The sequence below is a fragment of the Rhinatrema bivittatum genome, chromosome 5 (assembly GCF_901001135.1).
Source record: "Rhinatrema bivittatum chromosome 5, aRhiBiv1.1, whole genome shotgun sequence".
In the NCBI taxonomy this organism is placed as follows: Eukaryota; Metazoa; Chordata; class Amphibia; order Gymnophiona; family Rhinatrematidae; genus Rhinatrema; species Rhinatrema bivittatum.
Genome location: NC_042619.1, coordinates 127030805 through 127051182, shown reverse-complemented (window position 1 = coordinate 127051182; position 20378 = coordinate 127030805). Strand labels below are relative to the sequence as shown.

Here is a 20378-nt window from a genome sequence, read left to right as displayed (position 1 = left end):
GTAACTGCCACTCCGTGCAGGTTACCCCCAAGCTTTTTTATTTATTCCCATCCTCTAGTCTTTAGGGATCCACAGTGTTTATCCCATGCCCCTTTGAAATCCTTCACAGTTTAGTCTTCATTACTTCCTCCGGAAGGGATTCCAAGCATCCACCATCCTTCTCAGTGAATAAATATTTCTTGACATTAGTTCTAAGTCTTCCTCCCTGGAGTTTCAAATCGTGAGCCCTAGTTCTACTAAATTGTTTCCAATGGAAAAGGTTTGTTGACGACCATGGATCATTAAAACCTTTCAAGTATCTGAAGGTCTTTATCATATCACCCCTGTTCCTCCTCTCCTCCAGGGTATACATATTCAGGTTCTTCAACCTCTCCTCATAAGTCATTCGATGGAGGCCACCCACCATTTTGGTCACTCTTCTCTGGACCGCCTCCATCCTGTTTATGTCTCCTTTGAGATACAATCTCCAGAACTGAACACAGTGGAGAAATTCGGAGCGCAGAGCAAGGTAGCAATCACCGCAGAAGAATTTCAATGCTTTAACAGATGAGTCCTCTCAAGGGCCCAACCATAAGACAGAACCAAGTCAGATCCTCGTGAAGAGCCAGCCCCTGCCGCAAGAGATCCATATGCAGTGGAAGACGAAGAGGGTTTTCTAAAGGAGCTACCGTAGATCTGCATACCACAGACAACTGGGCCAATCTGGAGCCACTAGGATTACTAGCCCCCTGTGGACTTCAATTCTGCCAATAAGCCTGCCCACCAACAGCCATGGAGGAAAGGCATAAAGCAACTCATCTTCCCGCCAGACTTGTACGAGAGCATCAAAGTCCAGAGACCATGGATCTCTCCTGTGACTAAAGAAGCAAGGAACCTTTGCATTGTGAAATGTCGCCAGCAAGTCTAGAGATGGAAGGGCCCCAGTGATCAACTATCAGCTGAAAAGCCTTGGTGGACAACATCCATTCGTCGGGGTCCAGACTCTCCTTGCTGAGAAAGTCTGCTCTTACTTTGTCCTTTCCAGCGATGTGGGAGACTGAGATCATCTTTAGATGTCCTTCTGCCTTTTCCATAAGTTGATCTACTTCCTGCAACACTTGCTGGCTCTTGCTTCCTCCTTGGTGATTGATGTAGGCCACTGTCGTTGCGTTGTCCAACATTGCGCAATCCGCTTGACCCTGTATTCTGTGGCTGAACTGCAAGCATGCCAACCAAACTACCCGGGCTTCTAGGCGATTGATGTTCCAGAGAGCCTCTTCGGCCGTCCAAATTCCCTGGGCCATCAGTTCCTGACAGGGAGCTCCCCAACCCTGGAGACTTGCATCTGTCATTAGAACCAACCAGTTCAGGGAAGACAAGGATATTCCCCTTCTCAGATAAGCCTCCTGCAACCACCACTGGAGGCGACAACATATTTCCATTGGAAAGTGGACATGAACCAAACAGTCCTGCGATTGCGGATTCTAACGAGACAGCAGTGAGTGCTGAAGAGGACGCCTATGCGCCCTCGCCCATGAACCACTTCCAGGGTAGCCACCATCAAACCAAGCACTTGCAGATAGCTCCATACCGTCGGGCATATAGTGTTCACCAACTGATACACCTGGAACGTCAACTTTTGAATCCGTGCGTCCAGCAGAAAAACCTTGCCCAGCCTCGTGTCAAAGCAAACTTCCAGATACTCCAACGATTGAGAAGGCCGGATACTGCTCTTGGCTAGGTTCACCATTCAGCCGAGCTCCTGCAGCAAGAAGATCACCCTGTTGGTCACTAGGTTGCTCTCTTCCAAAGACTTGGCCCAAATCAGCCAGTTGCCCAAGTACAGGTGCACCAGGATCCCATCTCTTCTCAACGCCGCCGTTATGACCACCATAACCTTATAAAACATTCTGGGGGCGGTGACCAGACCAAAGGGCAGCACCCGGAATTGATAATGGTGACCCAGCACCGCAAAGCACAGAAAACGTTGGTGCTCCAAACGGATGTAAATATGAAGATGACAGTTGACACTTGAGGTCCAGGTTGGGACAAAAGGTACTTTCCTTTTTGGGCACAACAAAATAGATGGAATAACATCCTGTATTTTCCTGAGACAGAGGCACGAGAACCATAGCCCTCAGCCAGAGGAGCCGTAGAAGCATAGACTTTACTGCCTGCTTCTTCAGTGGGGCGTGGCAAGGAGACACTATAAACACGTCCAGAAGAATGCTGCGAAATTGCAGTGCATAGCCTTCCCGTATCACTTCCAGGACCCATTGATCCGATGTGATCTCAACTCACTTTGATAAAACAGAAATAGGTGTCCCCTATCTCCTCCTCCCGAAGGTGGGTTGGCTAACCTTCATTGCTCAGCTTGGGACGGTCTGCCACCCGAGCCCACTCCTCTCTTGGGCTGTGGGGAAAAAAAGGAGTGAGACCTACCAAAAGGCCGAGTCCTCTGAAAGGCTGAGTTCCTGTAGCGACGAAAATGCTTGGAGCCTCTGAGATGACCCCTTACAGAAAAGGGGCACTGCAAATGCTTCTTATCCTCCCATAACCAGGGACTTGGAGATTCTCCCAATTTACTGGCCAGCTTTTCCAACTTGCTCCCAAACAAAGGGCATTTTAGTGAGATTAGCTTTGGAGGCTGTGTCAGCTGACTAATTCCACAACCATAGCTGACGTCTTGCTGCCACCACTGAAGTCACTCCTCTGGCCGAGGTATAAACCAAATCACAGCCTGCGTCTGCCAAAAAGACAGGAGTAGGTTCCATAACTGCTCTGGAATTCACCCCCGAATCATCCATCTCTTGACAGAAAGAAGCATGTAAGAACATGCCACAAGAGCGCAACAGGAAGCAATCTGCAAGGTCATCGCCACTGCGTCAAAGGCCTGTTTAAGGATAGATTCAATCCACCTATCAAGCACATCCTTCAAGGTTGCTCCTCCCTCCACAGGGATAGTCGTCCGCTTAGACGGCACAGACAAGCACATCCACTTTGGGAAAACGCAAACGCTCTCTAGCCTTCCAATGCCCGACCCTCTTTGAAACTTGCCTCAGGGGTGTCTCATTCAAGATCAATCAATTCTTGAAAGGTGTCCAGAACACGAAAAAAGAAAGAGGCTTTATGCAAGGAAACCAAAATAGGATTCTCCTTCGGCTCTGACATAGAATCTGCCCTAGGCACTTCCAGCATCTTCAAGGTCTGGAAAATTAGGGCTGGAAGTTCATCTCTATGAAAGAACCATAACATGGTTTGATAGGCTCCAAACCAGGAGGAATTTCCCCATCTTCCAAGAGATCAGGATCTGCCTCATCATCTTTGCCATCCGGGTCCCCACTGGGAATACCCGTGGCAAACCAAGGCATGCCATGGTGCTTAAATGTAGGATTGGAAGAGGGAGGGGCCACCGGCTGAGGCTCCGACTGCAGGAGTCGGCGAAGCGGAGGACTACACCTGAACAAAGGCCTGTAAACCCTGATAAAACTCCACCTAAGAAAAGCAGCCAGGTCTAGACCAAACCCCAACTGAACTGCCATCTCCTGCAGAGGAGCCATTCAAGGGAGTACCAAGATATGGCGCACTTCCAGCCAAAGCTGTAAGCAGGCCATCATCAGAATGGGAAGATCCAGGCTTAACAAAATCCAAGGAAGACAACTCTCCCTTAGCATTTGAACAGTGCTGACACATGTTTGAAGACAGGTCAGGCTGAGAACTCTAATATGACACGCAACACAAAGAGAAAGGTGCTTAGGCTTCTTGTTTCCCAGTGCCATGAGTAGCGGTAACTCTGCATTCAAACGGCTTGTGCTTAAAAAAGTTGCACGCACAAAATCAAGGTGCCCTGGAATGAAGAGTGGTAAGGCGCACACATCACTAGTGCGCTCAGCTCGAACATATCACAACGCCCAGAAAAGTTGTGTTCACAGAGCCGACACACTGCGCATATCAACATCCTGTAGAGGGCAGTAAGGCATGCACAGGAATGCGCGAAAACACTGTAGCGGCCTACCATGCAGTGCGCCGAGAAAAGCCTACCATGCAGTGTGCTGAGAAAAGCCTACCGCAGGGCCTAGCCCACCGAGGTCACTGAACCCACCGGGTTGCTCACTTCCCCTAACCCCAACGGGAGTGGGAACGATGTCGGAATGGCATGTCGAGCACGGAGGCTGAAGGAAGGCCTAAAAACCTCCTATCTGTCTCTGTAAGTAATTTTCTTTTTTTTTTTTTAAACTTACTGGAGCTCACCATTTACTGACTGAGTATAGAGATGGTCTCTGGCTGCGGGGGGAGAGTGCATGTGCCGTCACCGCCGCACTTGGCCTCCCGCATCCGCTGCACAAGCAACAAAGTCCACGTTGGGAACCGGTTATCGGATCAAGGCACACCTCTGAGGAACAACAGAAAACACATCAGGAATTTCTAACTGGGGGAGGGACCTTTAGGTATCACCACTGGAAAGTGGGTCTTTCATTTCTCAATTTAAAATTCTCCTTCCAAAATTCAAAGCAATCCCCATAAGGAGATGCACTTGCACCATCTGCTGGAGATGGAGAATACTGGCAGGCTGGGGTCACTGCAGGAGTATATATACCATGACGTCAGCTTGCTCCGTCTCCATCTGCTGGCTGGGGAGCATAACCCACTGGTCCTGAGTCCATCTGTCTACAAGCTAGGAAACAAGGGGACTAGCATGTCCAAAACACATGTCCAAACCAGCGTGTAGCTAATAGTGCTCATCTCATGTAAATTCATGTTGATGAGGCTATTAGCTATTACACCCCCCCCCCCCCCCTCCCGATGCAAAAAATTGCCGCGTGGTCTCGGCGCCCATTTTAACACTGCAAATTTAACTCCTGCCTAGGGGCGGCTGTTGAAGCATGCAACACTCAAGGGCTGACAAAAAAATAAAAAATTCTGCTTTCTGTGATTCCTCCTATTAGTATTCTAGTGATACTAAATAGGAGGAACCACAGAAAGAAGCATCCCCAAGGTCTGGCCCAATCAGAACCCCAAGCCAGCAGGAGTAAAGAGTGAATACATTAATATTAATGTTGGGCACTTAATATTAATTTATTCACTCCTTCACTTCCTGCTGATTGGTCCATTCACTGTCACTTGTCAGTGAAGGGAACAATCCCCTTTCAGAAGACTGCCCTAAAAGGGGATTGGACTTTTCACTGACAAGTGTCAGTGACAAAGGACCAATCAGGAACAGCCCTGCCGGTGGTGGGGAGGGAGCTCTGGCCAGGCTGTTCTAGACGTACACCTACTTCTCCTGGGCACCCAATGCAGAGCGCTAGGGATGCATAAATTACCCATTGTGTGTCCCTTTTAGCATGGCAGCTCATTTGCCTACTGTATCTAGTGCCCAGGACAGGTGGATGTGTGCACGTTCAAAAAACATGCACTCAGTTTGGATGCACGTTTTTTATGCGCTGATATTGCATCGGCCTTTGATTAAAAAACATCATAATCGCAATCAAAATCGGGCTACACTGGAATAATCTTAACACAGCTAGGGAAAATAAAGGGGTCCACATTCATTGGCATTTAGCCTGATAACTTGCGAGTCATCCGGTTAAATATGGCCGTTTGAATATTTTAGCCACTTACTTGGGTAAAGGTTTAGCCAGATAACGTAGGGGGCATTCTGGGGGTGGAGTTAAGTTAGACAGGTACTTATCCCTCTAACTCTGGTCATGCTGTAGAGCAATCCTACAGTTAGCCAGCCAACTTTAAGGCAATGAATATATTCAATGATGCAGCTGTGCCCCTGAAAATCCTGCCAAAGGATAAGTTATCTAGCTAACTCTGCAAGCTGGCCAACAGCTAAGTATTACCCTCAAAAATATGACTATTTATGGGGAATGGAATTTTCAAAGTAATTTCCATGGGTAAAACAGGGCATTTTAAAATTGCACTCCATTGCAAAGTCAGCCAGTTAAACCTCTTGAAACCCGTTCCTGAGCTAGCAAAAAGCCTGCAGAGGCCTACGAGCCTGAGAGATTATGTGGGGTGATATTTTCTCTAGAAGAAAAAAAAAAAAAAAGATCGATGGTAAGTGTTTAATGACTTCCAATGTTTCCCAAACTTTTCATGCCCAAGGGACACCTATGCTAACAAAAATAATGCATGGCATATCGGCCTCCTGGAGCAGGCAGCGTAGACATATAGGGGGACTCGCATGGCTAAAAAACAAGCTATCGGAGCACTGAAAGCTCCAACAAATCTCACCCCTCAAATTTTAAAAACAGAGAGAGAGAAGGAGTGGAGACACACATGAGCCTGTCACAGCTGACCCACTCTGTTTATATACAGTTGCAGGATAAGGGAGAAGCTGGTTTGGTGCGGGCAGCTTACTTGGTTAGTTACCTTGGCTGTCACAGGTGCCTGCCAAAAACTCCTCCACTGCTGCTGCTGCTCACACTCAGAAGGCTGGAAGTCCTCAAAAGAGGTGACTCAGGAGGGAAGAAGTGCTATGTGCGCTGCAGAAAGATCAGCCCCAGCTGCCCATGCCCTGCATTAATTTCTAAGCTCATTCTTAGAAAGTAGCACCTGCATGTTTTCAGGCACTCCCAGTGCCTGCTGCTGCTGTGAGGTACAGGGGGCTGAACCCAGGGGCTGTTTTAGACATGAGAGTTAGGCAGTGGTGACATTTCCATGGCCCACCTGATCAGGTCCAATGGCACACTAGTTGGGAAATACTGTCCTATGGGATTTTTTCAGGGGACCCTTTCTACTGCCAAAAAAAGAAACAAAACAGGGGAACAAATTTCACCACCTTGTGAGGGAATTCTTTGTCAAAGAAGGGTAATAATATGCTATTGGACTTGACCAGGAAGGGAAACTTGGAAAAACGTTGGTAGAAAACAAGAAGTAGTGTGGTATCAGGATGTCATTTCAACTGGCAGTTTCTTCCTGCTCTGTTGTACTTTTAGCACAGTTGGAACCAGGGCTGGGATATGGCCCACCTGAGCCTTCATTCACAACTAGCCAGGGTTTTTCCCCCTCTATTTTTATATTCCCTCTACCTACCACATTCCTCCTCTGGTCACTGTGAAAGGTCCTTGGCCAGGGCTCTTTCTAGAACCCTGCAAACATGGGCCCTACTTCTGGCCTCCAATTGTCACCCTTAAGCAAGGACCAGGATAGCCCCTCTAACCTAGGGGCTGTGAACACTTGCCTCTGCAGCATTCCCGTCCCAGGCCGACTCAGGGATTGAACCAGGGACCTTCTGCAGGACAGCACATGGCATCTGTTGCCTGAACCACCAGGTCACTCTATAATTTGATTCTAAGGAAAGGTGCTTATCTCCACATTTGGGGTAATTTTTGCTAGGTTGCTGAGTTCACTACAAATACTCAGCAAATAGAAAGTAAAAAAAAAAAAAAAAGAAAACAAAAAACCCTAAAGATTACCACACAGAGCTAGTTGCACAGAAGCTAAAAGAGACCTATACTTGCACACCACAATAGCCCAACAACGTAATCTGCTGTATGAATTGCTGAAATGCTGCTCATTTCCCTGACGCGGTCAGCTTTAAGTTTTTTATATAAGCTTTGCAACAGGTCCAATGTTGGTGAGAAAAGGGAATCTCTGGGTTTTCACTTAATTCTGTGCCTACCTGCTCTTTTTTGTCCTTCTTTGAAATCCGGATCTGCTGTCCTTTTTTATCTAAGGAACACAAACAAGAGTCTTTTCCATCCAGAGCGAACTTTAGGTTAACGTATATAAAATCCATAACAGATGATGCTGAATGAGCGGTAAGGATTCCTTTCTAGCTGCTAGCATGATCTGTTTAAAGAGGCATTGTCTAATATTTTGTGCATGGGGAAACAGGTAAAATTCTTTTATTTTTCTGCAATGCCCCTCCTCAAACTTCTGACTACTGAAGTTTGCCACTGGTATGACGGTTCAGCAAGCAGTAAGATCTCACAGAAACACGGACCCAGAAATAAAAGTGAAGGCCTGAAAGGATTAAAAAAAACACCCCTCTAAATAATCGTACACAAAAGATAAAAACAATAGGTGGCAAACTGCAACTCTAAATCCATCCAATGCAGGAAAAGAAAGTCTATTTGTAAAATAAATGGGACAAGAATCTAACAACAGGTCCTGTGTTTGCCAGTAACTAAGCTGATTTTGCATGCTTACTGTATATTTCGCACCATCTACCTTGTAAAAATTAACTGGTGTCTGATTTCCTTCGCTTGCCATCATTCACAGGATATCAGCCGCAAGAAACTTGTTAATTCTGTCTGGCTGTCATTAGTGGTTATAAATGATGATGCATAGGGCAGCTACCTGAACCTGTTTTAAGGCACCATTTATTTTCTAGAAACAAAACAAACAAGATATTCGTAGTATGGAAAGCCCCCAGATGTGCACATCAGAATTCCTTTTTTTTTTTTTTACCAAAGTAATACATTTCAGCAAAGGGATATTTTCACATCTTCTCATGTGCTTTTTAAGCATGATCAATTTATACAGCTCTCTAAACTTCAACTGGCACAAACTCTACTTTCTGACTTGGGGGTCCTGCTTCCAGACTCATGAGGAAATCCATTGCCTATGGCAATAAGAAACAGGGATATGATCAATAAGAGACAATCATCCCCTGGGGATTTTACCAGGCGCAAGGACCTCCATTCCTCACATCGTGCTACACCCCTTCGGGCTCACCTAGCCAGCAGAAATTCTTGTTAAGCTGTGGAGGCTTGTCAAGCTTTCTGCCCTTGCTCACAAAGCTCAGGAGGCTGCTCCGCTTGGGGGTTCGTGCAGCTATCTCTTTATGCAGCTTCTTCCAGAAATCTCAACACTTAAAATTCCTCCTTCAAAAATAATACTAAGGATAAGATTTATGAAGGTTTTTGTCTTTGGGCACAGAATGGGAGAAAACCTTTTGATAAAAATCAAGCCTAAAGTCTTCTTTTAAAGAAAAGTACCTTTGGAGCATTAAACTATCACCAGAGAAAATATGCTTTGATGATTGCTCACTTGTGAAAAGTACTGCCAGCCAAAGCATACGTGAGGAAGGCTGGCTCACAGGCAGCACTGTCAATGCTGTTCAGGAGACCTAGCTTTTGAATCCCCGAGCCTACCTTCTATTCCTCAAGGCAGCTGAGGCCAGGGATGCTGGGAAGGGAAAGGGAGTCTCGGTCACTGTACAAGGGCAATGCCTCCTAGCCGGAGTCAGGGCATGTGCACTTCATGCTTACCAGGTCCCACTAATCCACGCTGGCTAGGATGTGGCATATGACATCACATACTCCACAAACCTGCAGGCCCGGAGGAGCTTAGACTAGAAACCTTCATTGCTGAGAACTTGCAAGACTCATGAAGATCTTCTAGAGTGCTCACTTCCAGTGAATTCTCTGTTCCTGCTCTAATCATCTCAGTAAAATTACAAGCTCTTGTCGCCGGTCCCATTCTGACATTATTACTGAATATTACATATACAAAAAACACTGTATATTTTGTCCTGGCAGAATATAAAATCAGCATGATGAATGGCAATCTGAGCTGAACTGTACATGATGCCACCCTACTTACTAACATCAATTGCAAGTGTTGAAATGCCAAACCAGGTTCCATAAATAAAAGCACAAAACACTAAAGACCTGGTCTAGTACCCAGAATTAAAATGTCACTGAAAAATACTGTTCTATAGATATTCCAGAACCCATGACATGAATCTTTCCCATCTTTTAAGCTACTACTCAGTCCACAAAAGTCACCTAACTGTATTTGCGAGGAACTTGAACTCGAGATAGCAACAGTTAGAGAAGGATAATGAACTTTTTAAAGTAAACCGTTTTTCACTAATACAATTTTACGCAGGGTTCATCTTAACAAGAAACAAGAGAAAACGTAAACACTGGTAAATCATAATGGGGCAGACTCATGAACATTTCGCTGCAGTGCAAAACTGGCTTCAGATTTATCAATGAATAAACCTCCCAGGATTTTCAATGGAGAAAAAAATGGTACACATGTGAAGCAATTTTTGCACTGGAGCAAAGGTTTTGCCCTAATATGTCCAAAATATGTGCACAACCACACCACCATTATGTAAGTGCTGGACCTTCTCTACTCTATCAACAAGATGGACAATCCCTAAGCCACAGTTAAAGCAATGTGGATGGGCTTGAGACTACTTTAGAGAGCACATTTGCAATGTGGCGCAAGGCTTAACATGCCTTTGGAGTTAAGATGGCGACAAACCATGGTGCTTAGCACAGTTTCATAAAGTTGTTTATCTAAAAACCAGCCTGAAAGCTTGGATCAAGGAAGAGCACTCAATGTCATCTACTTGGATTTCAGCAAAGCTTTTGATACGGTCCCGCACAGGAGACTGGTGAATAAAATGAGAAGCTTAGGAGTGAGTGCCGAGATGGTGGCCTGGATTGCAAACTGGTTGACGGACAGAAGACAATGTGTGATGGTAAATGGAACTCTCTCTGAAGAGAGAGCGGTTTTAAGCTTTGTACCGCAAGGATCGGTGTTGGGACCGGTCCTGTTCAATATCTTTGTGAGCAACATTGCAGACGGGATAGAAGGTAAGGTTTGTCTTTTTGCTGATGACACTAAGGTCTGCAAAAGAGTGGACACGCTGGAAGGAGTGGAGAGAATGAGATGGGATTTAAGGAAGCTGGAAGAGTGGTCAAAGATATGGCAGCTGAGATTCAATGCCAAGAAGTGCAGAGTTATGTATATGGGGAGTGGAAATCCGAATGAACTGTATTTGATGGGGGGAGAAAGGCTGATGTGCACGGAGCAGGAGAGAGACCTTGGGGTGATAGTGTTTAATGATCTGAAGTCGGCGAAACAATGTGACAAGACGATAGCTAAAGCCAGAAGAATGCTGGGCTGCATAGAGAGAGGAATATCGAGGAAGAAAAGGGAAGTGATTATCCCCTTGTACAGGTCCTTGGTGAGGCCTCACCTGGAGTACTATGTTCAGTTCTGGAGACCGTATCTCCAAAGAGACAGAGACAAGATGGAGGCGGTCCAGAGAAGGGCAACCAAAAAGGTGGAGGGTCTTCATCGAATGACTTATGAGGAGAGATTGAAGAATCTAAATATGTACACCCTGGAGGAAAGGAGAAGCAGAGGTGATATGATACACACTTTCAGATACTTGAAAGGTTTTAATGATCCAAAGACAACGACAAACCTTTTCCGTCGGAAAAAAATCAGCAGAACCAGGGGTCACGATTTCAAGCTCCAGGGAGGAAGACTCAGAACCAATGTCAGGAAATATTTCTTCACGGAGAGGGTGGTGGATGCCTGGAATGCCCTTCCGGAGGAAGTGGTGAAGAGCAGAACTGTGAAGGACTTCAAAGAGGCGTGGGATAAACACTGTGGATCCATAAAGTCTAGAGGACGTGAATGAAGAGTGGGTGGCTCGCGGAATGACGGCTACTACCTGGAGATAATACCCTTATTCAATAAACATATACTCGGTTAATGCGACTCCAACATTGCTCTAAAACTCCAACATTGCTCTAAGCTTCAACAGCAAGAGGAAATGTGGAAAAAAGGATTTGCATTCACAAAAAAGCGGGGAGTAGCTTGCTTGTTACGGCTGTCACTACCCCAAACCAAATATGCCTGATACTTCACTTTCAATGCATATCCAGCATAGCTCTTTGCTTCAAAGGCAGGGGAGAAAGACTGATACTTCACGCATATCCAGCATAGCTCTCTGCTTCAACGGCAGGGGAGAAAGACTAATACTTCACTTTCAATGCATTTCCAGCATAACTCTCTGCTTCAACAGCAGGGGGGACGAAGAAAAGTGGATCTATATACAGACAACAACCAACAAGGACTGAATTACATAGTCTGGGTAAACAAATAAGCATGGGTGTAGCTTGCTTATTGCGGCGGTTTCTATCCCTAACTAATTAAGCTATGTATTTCACTTAGATGCAGCTCCAACACTGCTCTCTACATTAATGGTGGGGTGGGAGGGAAATAGAACCAAAAGGTTACTAAGAGCCAAGAGTAACAGATAAGTATGAGAGAGAAAAAAGAAAGTGCAAAACTTGCTGGGTAGACTGGATGGGTCGTTTGGTCTTCTTCTGCCATCATTTCTATGTTTCTATGTGTTCTGCCAGGTTTGGCAAAGCATTAACATCATTACATTTGAAATTCTCTCCACAGCCCTGAGGATAATCATGCTGAGGATGAGTCACAAATTACCTCATGCTCACTAGATTTGATTGGTCCAAGCTGGCAAGGATGTTACACATAACATCACACACATCATAAACCAAGCAGGTGCCATTCCATTGTTGACACTACGCTGTAACAAACATGGATGCTCCACAGTGCTCAGAGGAATTACAAAGGAGCAGCTAAAAGAATTTTAAGACATTCTGATTTCACAGTAAAATATTTAATTGATGTAGGATGGCTATGCTGCCTTGCTATATGTACTTTAGAGATCTTGGGTGAATGGAAAACTGGGAAGTCTTGTTTGCATAAGTCTTCACACCCCGTGACTCAATATAGTTACATAGAAACATAGAAATGACGGCAGAAGAAGACCAAACGGCCCATCCAGTCTGCCCAGCAAGCTTCACACATTTTTTCTCATACTTATCTGTTTCTCTTAGCTCTTTGGTTCTATTTCCCTTCCACCCCCACCATTAATGTAGAGAGCAGTGATGGAGCTGCATCCAAGTGAAATATCAAGCTTGATTAGTTAGGGGTAGTAGGGGAAGTAACCGCCGCAATAAGCAAGCTACACCCATGCTTATTTGTTTTACCCAGACTATGTTATTCAGCCCTTATTGGTTGTTTTTCTTCTCCCCTGCCGTTGAAGCAGGGAGCTATGCTGGATATGCGTGTAGTATCAGTTTTTCTTCTCCCCTGCCGTTGAAGCAGAGAGCTATGCTGGATATGCGTGAAGTATCAGTTTTTCTTCTCTCCTGCCGTTGAAGCAGAGAGCTATGCTGGATATGCGTGAAGTATCAGTTTTTCTTCTCCCCTGCCGTTAAAGCAGAGAGCTATGCTGGAAATGCATTGAAAGTGAAGTATCAGGCTTATTTGGTTTGGGGTAGTAACCGCCGTAACAAGCCAGCTACTCCCCGCTTTGTGAGTGCGAATCCTTTTTTCTTCTCCCCTGCCGTTGAAGCAGAGAGCTATGCTGGATATGCGTGAAGTATCAGTTTTTCTTCTCCCCTGCCGTTGAAGCAGGGAGCTATGCTGGATATGCGTGAAGTATCAGTTTTTCTTCTCCCCTGCCGTTGAAGCAGAGAGCTATGCTGGATATGCGTGAGTATCAGTTTTTCTTCTCCCCTGCCGTTGAAGCAGAGAGCTATGCTGGATATGCGTGAAGTATCAGTTTTTCTTCTCCCCTGCCGTTGAAGCAGAGAGCTATGCTGGATATGCGTGAAGTATCAGTTTTTCTTCTCCCCTGCCGTTGAAGCAGAGAGCTATGCTGGATATGCGTGAAGTATCAGTTTTTCTTCTCCCCTGCCGTTGAAGCAGGGAGCTATGCTGGATATGCGTGAAGTATCAGTTTTTCTTCTCCCCTGCCGTTGAAGCAGAGCGCTATGCTGGATATGCGTTGAAAGTGAAGTATCAGGCTTATTTGGTTTGGTTATGGTTAAGTTTATTTGTATGCCGTCCCTACCCGGGCTGGCTCACGGCGAAACATACAAAATAAGACAAGGATTAATAAAACATGATTAAAATAGCATAAAATAAGCCTAAACTAGGACAAGTGATAAAAGAAAGTAAAACATCAGAAAACAAAATTTACCTCATCTCATAACAGCATTGAAAAGAAAAGCAGATTCTCAAAAAAAAAGGAAGGATTGGAAATGGTCTCAGTATCAAGCAAACTAAACTTAAAAGAAACTAAAATATCATTAAAAATAAGCTTGCTCAAATAGTAAGGTTTTTAATTGTTTCTTTAAAGCTTTCAGGCATATCATGGATCTCATCTTGCCCAGTACGTTATTCAACAAATCTGCACCTACCACTGAAAATGCAGATTTTCAAATTTTATATAGATGAACCTGCTTGAGGTACATCAAGCAGCCCACTCTGTGATGAGTGCAAAGATCTTCGTGGGCAATAGGGCTTAATCATGGTAAAGATCCATGATGTCACTGCACGAGCTATAAGATTGTGCACCAAATAGGCCGTGCTGAATTTACTTCTAAAAGCAACAGGAAGCCAGTGCAGGCTTACCAGGGCAGGGGTTATATGGTCCCTAACTGGGAGGCCAGATATAAGACAGGCAGCAGCATTCTGTAGAAGCTGCAGTGACTTAACAGGGCAAGCAGGGAGACTTAAGAATAAAATGTTGCAGTAGTCAATCAAGGGTATTATAAGAGCCTAAACTATTAGTCAAAAGTCAGTGAGTTGCAAGAGGACTTTTAGTAGCCATAGCAATCGTAGCTTATAAAATCCAGATTTAACTACTGCTCTAATTTGTGGAATGAATGACAGTTTGGAGTTAATAATAACTCCTAAACTTATTTAATCAACAATTTTTTACAGCATTCCAGTCAATGGACATCGATAATGGAGTGGGAATAGATGAATGATGTTGCAGAATCACAATCCCTGTCTCCGATAAATCCAGAGCTAGTTTATTTGAAGTTAGCTAGAAATTGATTGTGGTCATGCTGGCTGAAATCTTAGTCTGCATTTCCAGCCAGGTCCCATTCACTGGCATGTAGAATTGTATATCACCTGCGTCGATTCGGAAGCCCTCACATAGGTCAGCCAAAATCAAACAGATACGATTAAATAAATGTTAAACAGTAAGGCAGATAAGGATGATCCCTGTGGGACTCCCAAGGGCATTGGAAACCATTTTGATCAGGTCTCATTAATATAGGCCTGCTGTTTTCTCTCACTGTTGAAGGATCTGAACCAGTCTAAAACATGGCCAGTAATATCAAGATCCTGCAGGTGCGCCAAAAGAACCTGGTGGTCAATGGTATCAAAGGTGGTCAATAGATCCAACATCATAAGAATGTAGTTATGACCGTGATCAAAGCCACATTTGATCAAGTCGATCATGGAAACTAGAAGGATTTCTGTATTTAAAGATTTTCTAAAGCCAAACTGAAACTGATTCAGTATGATCTTCCACAAAATCCTCTAATTACGTCAGTATTATGGACTCAAGGATCTTAGGCAAAAATGGCAAAGAAGAAATAGGTCTATTGTTTGAGAGATCACCCTGGTTGTGGCCAGGCTCTCTCAGGAATGGTCAGACAGCAACTGATTTAAGGGAGATAGAGACGTGTCCTTCTGACAGCAATAGGTTGACCAGATGACTAACTGAAGAGGCAATGATCTCTCTGGCCCTTTTTAGTGCATTGACCTTAGAAATATTCAAAGGACAATTGGCCATATTCATAGCCTTTATGATATTAGATTCCTCCATAGTAGAAGATGGGTCAAATGAGTCCCATTTAACCACTAACTTCTTCCGGTTCCTCACCTCTGAGATAATGGGACTAACCAGTGATGCAGAAATTTTAGCTAACTTTAATGCTAAAAATTGCATACATGTATTATCCTCAGTGACTTGGGCAGTGGTATTATGCTGATCATTAGATCCATGTCCAGTAGTTGACAAATTTTTGACAATATTGAATAGTATCTTTGGGTGCTTTCCTGCTGCTTGAACAGTGATGAAAAGTAACGCTTTTTTACTTTCTCGGTCTGTTGCTGGTATTGTTTCAAGAAATTCCTGAATGCCGTTAGATTGTTCTCAGATCTATTCATCTGCCATTTCCTTTCATATTGTCTCAATTGGCACTTCTTAGATCTGAGCCCCTGTAAGATTCTGTCTTAGGTTTTAGTGGGTTTACACTTTCTAGCATGAACTGGTAAAATCTTATCTAAAATATTTGTCAAAATCTTATTCCATGTTGATAAAGCCGATTTGCTGTCAGGGTGTGTGTCCGTCGCTGTCTGACGTCTCTGCTCCACCCACCTTACCTCGTTAGCGACTCCCTTCGGGGTTGATGGAAGGCTAGCTGCTGCAGCATCTCCATGCCTTCATCCTCCGGCGTTCCCGGACCAGCTCGACTCTGCAAGCCGCCATGTTGACCAGATGCCTAAGGGCGCGCGTGGCCTGACTGATGTACCAGCGTTGGCACGAACCTTGGGGGCGTCCCCCTGAGATGACGTCACCAGCTCCAGATATTTAAGGTCTCAGTTTTCGCTAACAAGACGAGTTAGCAAGGGATTGATTTACCTAGCTTCCTCCTGGTCGCTGCGGATGGGATCCGCTCTCCGCAACCCCAGCCACTCTATCTCCTCAGACTTCACTAGAGGTACCCGCTCCTCGGAGGCCTCGCTCTTTTTCTTTTCAGGTCGCAGTCCGGAAACGGTACTCACTCCTCGAGGGCCCACGTCCCGGACTTGCTCCTGAATACCACTTCTGCTAAGAAGTCATCGCTGCTTATAACATCAGTGAGTTTCCATCTATCTCTCAGAGCTTTCCCTGGGTCCAGGTACTCGCTCCTCGAGGGCCTAATGCAAACCATCTCCTGGGCTGCCTCAAGAGACTAATTTGTGTGTGTTACCATCAAGGACGTTCCAGAACTCTGCATATACAGCCTACTCACTTTCTTAGTTTCTCTATTGCTCAGCCACCCTGGGATCGCTGTTCCAGTACCTGAGGGACTACAACCCAGTCGGGCGCTTCCAGCTCACTACTGCCACCTCGGGTGGTTTACTATATTGTCTAATAAAAGAACTAGTGTGTGTCTGTCTCCTACACTAAGCCTGACCAGTGGTCCCTCTTGGGATTTCCCCCGAGGGCGTAGTCATCTGCCACTGGTCCAAGGATCCACCCACAACTATTCTAAATAACAATTGATTGCTAACTACCAGCTTTATCAACAGAGCTCTCTGACAGATTGCTAACTCCCGGCTTTCACCACTGAGCTTTGTTAACAGTTTGACATCAGATTGCTAAATCCTAGCATCAACGCACAATAGATTGCTAACTCTTAGCAGAACGCACAACAGATTGCTAACTCCAAGGATCCAGCTTGACTACATGATTCCAGGGTTCCGGTTAACTACATGGATCCAGCACAACTCAATGCTTTGCAGGCTATACTGGGCCTGGCTCAGCGCATTGCGAAACAGGACACCTTGGAAAAACTTACTTCAGCTTTTCATCAGCTACACACACAGAAGGTTCAAAGTACTGCTTCTAACCATGAAAGTCATTTACCGGAGGTAACTTTAAAGACTGCTATACCACTGCCGGCTCTGATCTGCTTCTCTGGAGAAATACAGAAGACTCGGGGCTTTTTAAACCAGTGCTGCATGCACTTTACCTTACAACCATCTTTATTGTCTACTGCTCTCTCCAAGACTACCTACATCCTTTCTTACTTGGATGGTAGGGCCTTCTCTTGGGCATCTACCTTGTGGGAGCACAAGGACCCTATTTTGCAGGACATAGAAGGATTTATGGACTTATTTAAATCCGTTTTTGATGACCCTGCTCGAAATTCTGTAGCTGGTTCTGCTTTGGTGGAACTGAAGCAAGGCAACAGATCATTGGCTGAAATTGCCATAGAGTTTAAAATTCTTGCGACAGAACTTTACTGGGACCCTAAATGTCTCAAGACTCTCTTTTGCAGAGGCCTGGATACCCGTTTAAAAGACGAGCTGGCTGCTCGTGAAATACCTGAATCGCTGGACGAATTAGTAGCCTTAGCTACTTGGATTGATCATCGGCTCCGGGACAAGGTGAAGGAACTCCGGCCTAGGATGTTATCTGGGTTGAATCAGGCTAGCTCTATACTTGCACCTTGAAAGGTTCCAGTAATTTCTGCTGCTGATAAAGATGAACCGATGCAACTTGGTCATGGACATTTGACTTCTAAAGAGAGAAGATTTCGGAAGAAGCGCGGCTTCTGCATGTACTGCGGTCAGCCTGACCATGATGTCTCTACATGCTCCATTCGTCCGAGAAACGGACGGGCCTAAGTCTTGCAGGAGGACTGTTCCTGGGCCTTACCGCGTCTTCTCCTCCGCATTCTCTCCTAGTCTCTTTGACCTGTGGACCGGGTTCGGTTCAGACTCCTGCCCTGGTGGACTCAGGGAAAGAAGGCACCTTATTCCTCAAACTTTAATGGAATATCTGAAGAGTCCTCTCGCCAATTCAGAAGATCCACTATTGCACTACAACTTGAAGTGGGCTTTGGACGTTTCTCAACACCGCCACTTCTATCGAAGAATGCTATGACGTCCCCAGCAGCCCTTTCCATTGCTGCTGATATTCATACGCCTTCTACGTTCACCGTGGCTCGAAGGCGCTCAACATCAATACTGTATTCACGGATCCTATACCTTAGAGTATCTCTGTTACGCTCTTTTCCTTTCGGAGGATGTGCCTGATGAGCCACAACACATATTAGACCCGAAGAAGATACTCTTGGTAATTACCCAGTCCATATCCATTGGCAACATCATCAATTCTCATCCAGCTATATGTACTGGACTGTCATCTTTGAAGTGGTTTTCTGGACTTTCCCTAACACCTCCACTTCCACTGAAGCTTTCAGTGATGTCCCCCTGCTGATGATTTCCATAGACAGTGGCTTCAGACCAAGGACATGCTCATTTAAGCGAGTGACCGTGCTAAGAAGTACTATTATGCGCTCCTTGCGCAGGCTCCAGTCTTCAAGCCAGGAGACAAGGTCTGGTTGTCAACCAAGCACCTCTGATTCATCTACTCTCCTTCGGATTGCTACTCGCTACGTGGGTCCATTCCCAGTTCTTCATCGTATTTGACAAAGTCATCTACTGTTTGAAGCTACTACCTGGTCAATTTCCATAACGCATTCTACGTTTCATCTAAAACCGCTCATACTCAGCGAACTGTCTTCAAATTTTAAGATCCACCTGTCATCTATGCAGAAGAAGACATGAGATCAAAATCAAAGAGGTCCTGGATGTTTGTAAAAGTGGCAAGATTTTTAAATACCTTCTAGATGGGAAGGGTTCAGCCCCGAAGTGTTCATTTGGGAGCCTCAGACCATTATCGTGTTGTGCTGGCGGATTGCATGCCGGCAGCCTGCCGGCATATAAGTTCCGAAATAAAGAAATTAAAAAAGGTAGGGCCTTCAAAGGGGTTTATTTATTTATCGCGTTTTTCTATACCGGTGTATGTACCAAACCTTTACATCGGTTTACAACTTCTGCATAAAATACATTATAACATACATCATTACTAACATTTTTGCCTTATTACAAATAAAATCTATGTCCTAAAAATCACTAGAAACTTGAGACCTGCTTAAAAATTTTGCATTGCCGTTTCATGCTAGTTTTTTCTTAGCTGTTACTCTCATCGAAGAGCTGTTTAAACAACCATGTTTTGAGCGATTTTTTTAAAATTCTTGCTGCCTTGTTTCTAACCTTAATTCCACTGGCAAGGTGTTCCAGATCGTAGGTGCTGCAAGGGATAATGCCCTTTCTCTAACTGATGTTAATCTAGCTGATGATAGAGATGGAATTGCAAGCAGTCCTTTATTTGACGATCTTAAATTACGCTGCAGTGTGTGTAATCTTATCGATGCATTTAACCATTCCACCTGTTCCCCGTGTATTGCTTTGTGTAATATTGCTAGTGTTTTGTATTGAATTCTTTGTTCAATTGGCAGCCAGTGTAAATCAATGAGGACAGGTGTTATATGGTCGTATTTACGTGTTCCAGTTAATATCCTTGCAGCTGAATTTGAAGGATCTGTAGGGGTCTTAAATTGAGTGTGGTAATCCAAGTAGCAGGGTGTTACAATAGTCAATACCGTTAAAGATCAGGACTGTTCTAAATTCTTTTGCATTTAATAATGGTTTTAATCTTCTTAAAATTAGTAATTTATAGAATCCATCTTACATTTTCATTTCTATATGTTTTTTGAAATTCAGTTCACGATCTATGTATACTCCAAGATCTCTTATTTTGGTCTCTAGCATAATTTGGTTATTCTCATATTTAAAATGGTCTATATTGTTACTCATTGCTGTTTTCCTTTCAAGTACCATTATCTGTTTTTTCTATGTTTAAACTTAATTTCATCTGGGACAATAATTGTTTTATTATATTCAAGTACATTTCAGTGATTTTAAAAGTTTTTTCCACTGTATCTGTTATTGGTATTAGTATCTGGATGTCATCGGCGTATAAATGGTATGATAATCCTAAGCCTGACAGGAGATGACATAGCAGTGTCATATAGATATTGAACATTGTTGCCGACAAGGCAGAGCCCTGTGGTACACCTGTTTCAAGGTTAATGATGTTCAATAAAGAATTATTCATGTATACTTGGAATGTTCTATTGCTCAGGAAGGATCTGAATCATTCTAGTGTCTCTCCAGCTAGC

The 20378-nt window shown here is 44.5% G+C and overlaps 1 protein-coding gene across 3 annotated transcripts in view; it reads right to left on the bottom strand.

The window, feature by feature from the left end:
• Nucleotides 1–20378, bottom strand: part of ERICH6B (glutamate rich 6B) — a 353852-nt gene that overhangs the window by 195559 nt on the left and 137915 nt on the right. For all 3 annotated transcript variants that reach the window (XM_029602897.1, XM_029602896.1, XM_029602895.1), the window contains one exon: nucleotides 7610–7659. In XM_029602897.1, coding sequence (XP_029458757.1) covers nucleotides 7610–7659 — 50 coding nt within the window. The remainder of the gene's footprint in view (nucleotides 1–7609; nucleotides 7660–20378) is intronic.